The sequence below is a fragment of the Panulirus ornatus genome, chromosome 7, assembly GCF_036320965.1.
Source record: "Panulirus ornatus isolate Po-2019 chromosome 7, ASM3632096v1, whole genome shotgun sequence".
In the NCBI taxonomy this organism is placed as follows: Eukaryota; Metazoa; Arthropoda; class Malacostraca; order Decapoda; family Palinuridae; genus Panulirus; species Panulirus ornatus.
In genome coordinates, this window is record NC_092230.1 from 43,328,735 (window position 1) to 43,338,734 (window position 10,000).

A 10,000-nucleotide genomic window follows, 5' to 3' on the forward strand; every position below is an offset into this window, starting at 1 on the left:
CTACAGATGGAATGGGGTGATGGTGGTGTTGACACATGCAGAAAGAATTAAGAAAATATTTGTCTAACTACGTCTTCCAAACTACCAGCCACTCACTCCAGAATTAAAGTAGTTTATTAGATTATAAATCGTGATTGGAATATGAAGATGAATTACCTGTTGTTGTATAGATCACACCTGTGTTGTCATTAGGGTATGTCTGGATTATTTTCTCCCTTTGGCGCTTTTGTCTAATACGAATCGATACAGCGTTATGTAACGTAGAATAGAGAGAGAAATATGTAAATTCTATAGTGTAGGAATGACACTGCAAGCCATGAGTAATGTCCTGTCCACACACACACACACACACACACTGGCTGGCTCAAGATTTTAATCAATGATTCCGTTGTTAATGGACACTTGCTCACCATCCCTTTCACCTCGTACATTTCTCCATGTAACTGGTAGTTTGCCCGCATCATGTATATATATATATATATATATATATATATATATATATATATATATATATATATATGTGTGTGTGTGTGTGTGTGTGTGTGTAATATCCGGTCATACTACTCAGTATTAGCATTATACTTTGGATTAACTAGAACTACAGGCATTTGTAAGTGAATAATACCTGTCTTCTCCCAAGAAATGTTTCTGTCGTGTTTAATTCTTCTATTACATAGTATTTTAATAGAGTGTAGGCGTGAGATTATTCAAAATGGTGGTCGTAACTGATTGCAGGATGAAAGGTGTGAACATTGTGACGAAAATGTTGGAAAGAAAAACAGACGAGACACAGGGTGTTATAATATGTTTATAACATGTTAATGCTGATGGTTGTTAACCCCCTACCCACTGTTTGTGGCACGTGTGTCGCGTGTCTGTCAAAAACAACTGATGGCTGATCACCTCCCCCCTTTTGGAACTTCACATTGCTCAAGGATAAAGTGTGGGGCGCCAAAGTAACCCCTTTCCCTTTCCCTCCTCTCCAAGCCATCCACATAGTGTCTGGTTGTGTCATGGATGACAAGGTGACATCAGAGGCACGTAATTAGACGCCAGGTAAAGCCATGGTAGATTTAAAGTTTGAAAAGGGGGTAACCACAGAAATCGAACGGCTTTTTAGGGTGGGGGGGGTGTAATAATGCGTGATAGTGCATTTTTGTATGGTTGATTTTAGGCCAGGGGTTGGGGGAGGATGGAGGAGACCATGATCTGTTACTCTACAGCAGAAGAGAAACATTAAAATAAATGATGGATTAACGTAATGGTAAAGTAAGCGAAAGATATATGTAGAAAGAAGCTAGAACAGGAAAAAACCTCCCCCAAACAAGAGTATCATAACTTCCAACTTTATTGTGGTAATACACCAGACACAACAGCAATGCACCGGCTGATCAGAGTTGTAAACACACAGACTATGCTGCAGCAGCTGCATATCCTTGTTTAAGAAGACCGTATTCCTACAATGGATCTTTTTATATGGTGCATTAAAGGATAGCCGGGTAATTTTATCATCCTTGCAGAATATTGTGTGGGTTATTTTGTTTATGATTTAGTCATTTTTGTAATTTTAGGGTTTTTGATAAATATTCACAAGTGAATCTGAAATTTCTCAGGCCTTTGTTGAGTAGCTAGACTTGTGTCTTAATGTATTTAAGAACTACGTAAAATTCTAGGGTAAGGATACGTGAAAAGCAGTTTAGAATATCATGAGTTTGATAGTGCAGTGATGATGTACAATGAGAAGAATAGTTTAGGTTAATATTATTCATTTTACATAAAAAGTTATTATTAGGGAGGGCTATAAACAGGAAGATTTTGGGGGTCACTTGACTTTAACTTAGGTAAAACACTTCAAGAAATCCACAGAATTTCCCCAAATCCTTACCTAACTTCCTTCATAAGCCGAGTTTACCTTAAATTTTAATGCCATGATAAAAAACATATGCTCATGTCAGCCACGTCATACCAGTTGATCAGGTATATGTTCTGATAACAAGTAACTTCAGCATGTATGCAAATGCACACACACACCAAGGAAGAACAGAGAAATTAAAGGTTTGATTGACAAAACAAGATAAGATGAAACTTTTAGAAATCAACAAAACCCTTGATTACCATACTTTTGCCTAAAAAAGTCAATTTTACCCTGATTTTGAGTGTTATAATTGAAATGTATTAACATTACTCTGTTCTCTTTTGACATGCTGTATTGTCAGTAGTAGGTATTTCTTATGTGTTCATACAAAGTAATTTGTATATATGCATTGACACACATCAAAAACAGTGTAAACAAGCTCGTGTCATTCATTCAAATACCTCCCAAAATGATGTACAGCTTGGCTGTAAGAGAAGTTCCTTGAGATTTTCAGAGGCATTTTTGATTTCTGGAAGTTATTTACCTACTTTTACGTGGATCTAGCCTTCACATTTTACCCGATCATCATAGCCCTCCTTACCATTATGTTATTTATTAATGGAGAATTGAAAAAAATTCATCCAAATCTTAACTTTATTCCCAACACTGTACACTATCTTTGCAAAACAAATTCAAGGATATTCTAAACAAAACCATGATGCGTTCCCAAACTGGAATATTGATGAAACAAATCACGTGGTACATCCGATAATCATATGTTTTGTCATTTAATCTGTATCATCAAATAGTATTGCTTATCTCGTGTCTCACATTTAGAGCTATTGAATTGTTTAGAGCTATTGAACTGTTGCAGAAATTGAAATATTATGGATGGTAGCTATCTTTACAATTTAATGTGTTTGTGCTAAGAATTGGATCATGCTCTCAGACTATTCCCAAAACATTTGGTTATGAATATCACAGTATGTTCTTGGCTTTGCATGGTATTTTGATATTGAAGAAGAAACTTGAGAGTATACTGATTAATGAAAGGGAGCCAAATGTACTCTAATTTATGAGGGATAGAGCAAAATGGAATATGACTGAGGGGAAATGAAAAGAGAAAAAAGAAAAACTAGTAAATAACTTTAAAAGCATATTTCCATATGTATCAAGTTTTGAAAGTCAAGGTTTGACTTGCGGATGCTGAAATACAGAAATCAGATATTTCATGTGGTATCAGCATCATTTTATACAAATCAAGAGCTTGTTAGTACTGTACAGTATATGCAGTATATGTGACAAGTAAAAAAGTTTCATTAGGTTTATTTTTGTGTTTTAAGTGTATGCTCTAAGATCAGTTCTTTCTAGGTGATTCACTAGATTTTTTTTCAACTGTAATTATCTTTATATTGGTCCCCTCTCTGCCCTAACCGAGCCCCCAGACCAATTCAGCACTGATCCTCCCTGACCAACAGGTAACCTTCAACAAGCGGAAGTTTGGAGTCATGAAGAAGGCCTATGAATTGTCAGTGTTGTGCGACTGTGAGATTGCACTCATTATATTTTCATCCTCCAACAAACTTTACCAGTATGCATCAACGGACATGGACAAGGTCTTACTGAAGTACACAGAATATAATGAGCCTCACGAGTCCCTCACCAACAAAAATATCATTGAGGTACAGAAGCACCCATGTTACTCCTGCCCCAGACTGGGTTTTTGTGCTTGTCTAAATGCTTACACCTTATTTATTGCAGCTACCAGTAGGACTTCCAGCTTGGAGTGTGACTTCAGAGTGTTCACCGTGTGCCAGCAATGTTGTGTCTGCTTTATCCTACTAACCCAGGTGAGCGCGGCCCCACCACTATGCCCACCACTTGGGACCACCAGCATTACCTGATACAACAACTCTGGTGAGCTGGTGGAGATTGTATCCCTGACCAGATGGACCCTGGTGGGCACTGGTGGGCTTGCGTCACCAGCATCTCGTGTGTTGTTGTGAGCTAACAGCCCTGCTCGTTTGTACATTACAGGTGACATTCACAAAACGCAAGTTTGGTCTGATGAAAAAAGCATATGAGTTGTCGGTGTTGTGTGACTGTGAGATCGCACTCATCATCTTTAACTCGAGCAACAAACTATTCCAATATGCGTCCACGGACATGGACAAGGTCCTGCTCAAGTACACCGAGTATAATGAACCTCATGAATCCAGGACCAATAATGATATTGTTGAGGTAATCATCTGTCATCAGTAAAGTTTTATACCTAAGATATATAGATGAATTACAACATACTGTTCTAGAACTGGCGTTGGGTGACATAACAAAGGGAGAGTACATTTCTTATCAGTATTGTGATTTAAGGCTTCATTTTTTCATTCAGAGCAGTCTTATTTGTATTAAGGTTTTGGGTGACTTTGTACAGTGCAGAGCATATACATAGCTTGAATAAAAAAGTGCACTTTAAGTCAGGATAACATTATGAGAATGAAGAACATATTGATTTGGGCATTTGAAGAATCACAAAACACACTACCTATTAGCATGAAACTTCATTTATTAATTAAATGATATAAACTAGCATGGCAGTGTGTCAATAACGTACAGTTACATACAAGTAGTTTAGTTTGCATGTAAAGAACCTTAGTGGTGTAGCAAGCATGAAGCAAATTTACTTTGTGTAATGTACAGTATAATAATTTTCGTTAGTGTAGCTGGCATGTTGAAAATTGTCTGAGCACAGTTGAATATAGTCTTTTCTTGACTTGCTCAAATGTGTGTTGATTTCTCTGTTGATTTGATGAATGTAGAGGTTAATGAAAAAATGAAATTCAAAGAAGAGGATTTAATATTTTTATAACTGGGTAAGGTAGGTAGATATCACAACTAGACATGGTGGCAGCAAGTAGACTTGTTTGTGGCTGTTGTTAACTGGATTTTGACTAAGTTAGTAGTGCAGAATGGTGTTATTTCTGCGTGCAGGTTATTAATATATTAATTTTTTTAGTTAGATAATTTTGGTGTATATATATATATATATATATATATATATATATATGACTCCAATTTACTCCATTTCTTGCCCTCCTTTCACCCTCCTGCATGTTCAGGCCCCGATCACACAAAATCTTTTTCACTCCATCTTTCCACCTCCAATTTGGTCTCCCACTTCTCCTCGTTCCCTCCACCTCCGACACATATATCCTCTTGGTCAATCTTTCCTCACTCATTCTCTCCATGTGCCCAAACCATTTCAAAACACCCTCTTCTGCTCTCTCAACCACGCTCTTTTTATTTCCACACATCTCTCTTACCCTTACGTTACTTACTCGATCAAACCACCTCACACCACACATTGTCCTCAAAGATCTCATTTCCAGCACATCCATCCTCCTGCGCACAACTCTATCCATAGCCCACGCCTCACAACCATACAACATTGTTGGAACCACTATTCCTTCAAACATACCCATTTTTGCTTTCTGAGATAATGTTCTCGACTTCCACACATTCTTCAAGGCTCCCAGGATTTTCGCCCCCTCCCCCACCCTATGATTCACTTCCGCTTCCATGGTTCCATCCGCTGCCAGATCCACTCCCAGATATCTAAAACACTTTACTTCCTCCAGTTTTTCTCCATTCAAACTTACCTCCCAATTGACTTAACCCTCAACCCTACTGTACCTAATAACCTTGCTCTTATTCACATTTACTCTTAACTTTCTTCTTTCACACACTTTAGCAAACTCAGTCACCAGCTTCTGCAGTTTCTCACATGAATCAGCCACCAGCGCTGTATCATCAGTGAACAACAACTGACTCACTTCCCAAGCTCTCTCATCCCCAACAGACTTCATACTTGCCCCTCTTTCCAAAGCTCTTGCATTCACCTCCCTAACAACCCGATCCATAAACAAATTAAACAACCATGGAGACATCACACACCCCTGCCGCAAACCTACATTCACTGAGAACCAATCACTTTCCTCTCTTCCTACACGTACACATGCCTTACATCCTTGATAAAAACTTTTCACTGCTTCTAACAACTTGCCTCCCACACCATATATTCTTAATACCTTCCACAGAGCATCTCTATCAACTCTATCATATGCCTTCTCCAGATCCATAAATGCTACATACAAATCCATTTGCTTTTCTAAGTATTTCTCACATACATTCTTCAAAGCAAACACCTGATCCACACATCCTCTACCACTTCTGAAACCACACTGCTCTTCCCCAATCTGATGCTCTGTACATGCCTTCACCCTCTAAATCAATACCCTCCCATATAATTTACCAGGAATACTCAATAAAGTGTGGTAAAGTGTGTGGAAGAAGAAAGTTGAGAGTAAATGTGAATAAGAGCAAGGTTATTAGGTACAGTAGGGGTGAGGGTCAAGTCAATTGGGAGGTGAGTTTGAATGGAGAAAAACTGGAGGAAGTGAAGTGTTTTAGATATCTGGGAGTGGATCTGTCAGCGGATGGAACCATGGAAGCGGAAGTGGATCATAGGGTGGGGGAGGGGGCGAAAATTTTGGGAGCCTTGAAAAATGTGTGGAAGTCGAGAACACTATCTCGGAAAGCAAAAATGGGTATGTTTGAGGGAATAGTGGTTCCAACAATGTTGTATGGTTGCGAGGCGTGGGCTATGGATAGAGATGTGCGCAGGAGGATGGATGTGCTGGAAATGAGATGTTTGAGGACAATGTGTGGTGTGAGGTGGTTTGATCGAGTAAGTAACGTAAGGGTAAGAGAGATGTGTGGAAATAAAAAGAGCGTGGTTGAGAGAGCAGAAGAGGGTGTTTTGAAATGGTTTGGGCACATGGAGAGAATGAGTGAGGAGAGATTGACCAAGAGGATATATGTGTCGGAGGTGGAGGGAACGAGGAGAAGAGGGAGACCAAATTGGAGGTGGAAAGATGGAGTGAAAAAGATCTTGTGTGATCGGGGCCTGAACATGCAGGAGGGTGAAAGGAGGGCAAGAAATAGAGTGAATTGGAGTCATGTGGTATACAGGGGTTGACGTGCTGTCAGTGGATTGAAGCAAGGCATGTGAAGCGTCCGGGGTAAACCATGGAAAGCTGTGTAGGTATGTATATTTGCGTGTGTGGACGTGTGTATGTACATGTGTATGGGGGGGGGGGGGGGTGGGGCCATTTCTTTCGTCTGTTTCCTTGCGCTACCTCGCAAACGCGGGAGACAGCGACAAAGTATAAAAAAAAAAAAAAAAAAAAAAATATATATATATATATATATATATATATATATATATATATATATATATATATATATATATATATATATATATATATGTATATATCATCCCTGGGGATAGGGGAGAAAGAATACTTCCCACGTATTCCCTGCGTGTCGTAGAAGGCGACTAAAAGGGGAGGGAGCGGGGGGCTGGAAATCCTCCCCTTTCTTTTTTTTTTTTCTTTTTTTTTTTTTTTTCTTTTTTTTTTAATTTTCCAAAAGATGGAACAGAGAAGGGGGTCAAGTGAGGATATTCCCTCTAAGGCCCAGTTCTCTGTTCTTAACGCTACCTCGCTAACGCGGGAAATGGCAAATAGTATGAAAAAAAAATATATATATATATATATATATATATATATATATATATATATATATATATATATATATATATATATATATATATATATATGGTGATACTGGACTCTGCCTGCACAAGGTTACATTGTCAGTGTGAAGCATGTGAAACATCCTGATTATGGATAGGGAACTGCATTTTCGATGCATTACACATGATAGATAAGGAATGGATGTGAGCAAATGCTGTCTTTGTTTGTCTGTTTCTTATGTTGCCTTGCTCATGCAGATAAAGGCAGCTAGAGACTGTGAATGAATGTGGCCTTTTTTTGTCTGTTTTCCTGGTGCTACCTTGCTAAAGCAGGGGGTAGCAATGCTATTTCCTGTGGGGCAGGGTAGCGCCAAGAGTGGATGAAGTCAAGCAAGTATGAATATGTACATATGTATATATGTATATGTCGTTGTATGTGTATGTATATGTGCGTGTATGGGCGTTTATGTATATATATGTGTATGTGAGTGGATGGGCCATTCTTCTTCTGTTTCCTGGCCCTTGATGACACAGGGGGTGATCAAATATAATAAATAGTGCTTCAAACAATATTATATGGTTGTACAGAAGAGGGTGGATGTATTGGAAATGAAATGTTTGAGGACAATATGTGGTGTGGAGTAGGTGCTATTGCAATTGAGTTTCTTAAAGTGTGTGACTGTTGTTAATTGGTTTGTTAGGCTTTTCAAGGTATGTATGGATCATGGTGAAGTGCTTGAGAAGTCGCAGGATGCATGTGTAGTGCCAGTGTATGAAGGAAAGGGATGATTTAGGGGGTGAATTTATGTACAGAGCATCAGAGTGCTTTTGATTAAAAAATGTGTGAGAAATACTTTAGAGAAACAGAAGGATGTGCATGTGGTAAGTATACCTTGTAAGTTATATGAGAAAGTGATTTTTTTTCTTTTTTTTGGGGGGGGAGAGGCATGTACAAAGCATTAGATTGGGAGAGGAACAGTGTTTTTTCAGAAGTGGTAGAGGGCGTGTTTTTAATTACTGAGTGTGTGAGAGAAATACATAAGTGAAACAGAAGGATGTGCATGTAGGGAGTGTAACTGGTAGGTTGTATGGGAAAGTGATGATGGGGGGTGAAGGCATGTACAGAGCATCAGATTAGGGAGGAACAGTGTTGCTTCAGAAGCGGTAGAGGATGTGCATTTAGTTAAAGAATATATGTGAGGAATACTAAAGAAAAACAAGAATGTGCTTATGGCATTTATGGTTCTGGAGGAAGCATGTGATAGGGTTGACAGAGATGTATTGAAGAAGTTCTTACGAATATAAGGTGTGGAAGGAAAGCTGCTAGAAGCAGTGAGATTTTATTAAGGATGTAAAGTATGTGTACAAGTAAGAAGAGAAAAGAGTGAGTGGTTCCAAGCGATGGTTGGTCTGTGGCAGGGGTGTTTGATGGCACCATGGGTGTTTCATTTATTTAAGGTTGGGGTGATGAGGGAGGGAAATGCAAGAATCTTGGAAAGAATGGTGAATACGTGGTCTGTAGGGGGTGAGAGGGGCCTGGGAAGTGAGCAAGTTGGTGTTTGCTGATGACACACTGCTGGTGGCAGAAGTTGGTAACTGAATTTGGAAGTATGTATGAAAGGAGAAAGTTTAGAGTAAATGGGAATAAAAGCAAGGAGAGAAGAGAGTGATTGGCCCCAAGAGAGGGTTGGTCTTTGGCAGTGGTCTTTGATGGCACCATGGCTGTTTGATTTATTTAAGAATGGGGTAATGAGGGAGGTAAATGCAAGAATCTTGAAAAGAAGGGTGAGTTATGGTCTGTAAAGGATGACAGGGGCCTGGAAAGTAAGTTTGTTGTTGTATGCTGATGACACAGAACTGGTGGCAGAAGTTGGTAACTGAGTTTGGAAGTATGTGTGAAAGGAGAAAGGTTATTGTGAATAAAAGCAAGTTTATTTGGATGATCAGGTTAGTTGGGGATGTGAGTTTAAGTGGGGAAAATTCAGAGGAAGTAAGTGCAGTAGAATCCTGGGAGTGTACATGATGGCAGATGGAACCATGGAAGCTGAAGTGTTTTATGTGAATAAGAGCAAGGTTATTAGGTACAGTAGGGTTGAGGGTCAAGTCAATTGGGAGGTAAGTTTGAATGGAGAAAAACTGGAGGAAGTGAAGTGTTTTAGATATCTGGGAGTGGATTTGGCAGCGGATGGAACCATGGAAGCGGAAGTGAATCATAGGGTGGGGGAGGGGGCGAAAATTCTGGGAGCCTTGAAGAATGTGTGGAAGTCGAGAACATTATCTCAGAAAGCAAAAATGGGTGTGTTTGAAGGAATAGTGGTTCCAACAATGTTGTATGGTTGCAAGGCGTGGGCTATGGATAGAGTTGTGCGCAGGAGGGTGGATGTGCTGGAAATGAGATGTTTGAGGACAATATGTGGTGTGAGGTGGTTTGATCGAGTAAGTAATGTAAGGGTAAGAGAGATGTATGGTTATAAAAAGAGTGTGGTTGAGAGAGCAGAAGAGGGTATATTGTAATGGTTTGGTCACATAGAGAGAATGAGTGAGGAAAGATT

General features: G+C 39.2%; 1 protein-coding gene across 12 annotated transcripts in view; it reads left to right on the top strand.

The window, feature by feature from the left end:
• Mef2 (myocyte enhancer factor 2) overlaps nt 1-10,000 on the top strand; it is a 1,047,678-nt gene that overhangs the window by 989,261 nt on the left and 48,417 nt on the right. For 6 of the 12 annotated variants that reach the window (XM_071663613.1, XM_071663614.1, XM_071663612.1 and 3 more), the window contains one exon: nt 3,334-3,537. The exons of 2 other annotated variants lie outside the window; for them this stretch is intronic. In XM_071663613.1, coding sequence (XP_071519714.1) covers nt 3,334-3,537 — 204 coding nt within the window. Of the gene's footprint in view, nt 1-904; nt 1,057-3,333; nt 3,538-3,892; nt 4,097-10,000 lie in introns of those variants that run through there. 4 more of the 12 variants (XM_071663621.1, XM_071663620.1, XM_071663622.1 and 1 more) reach the window with 2 other exon arrangements.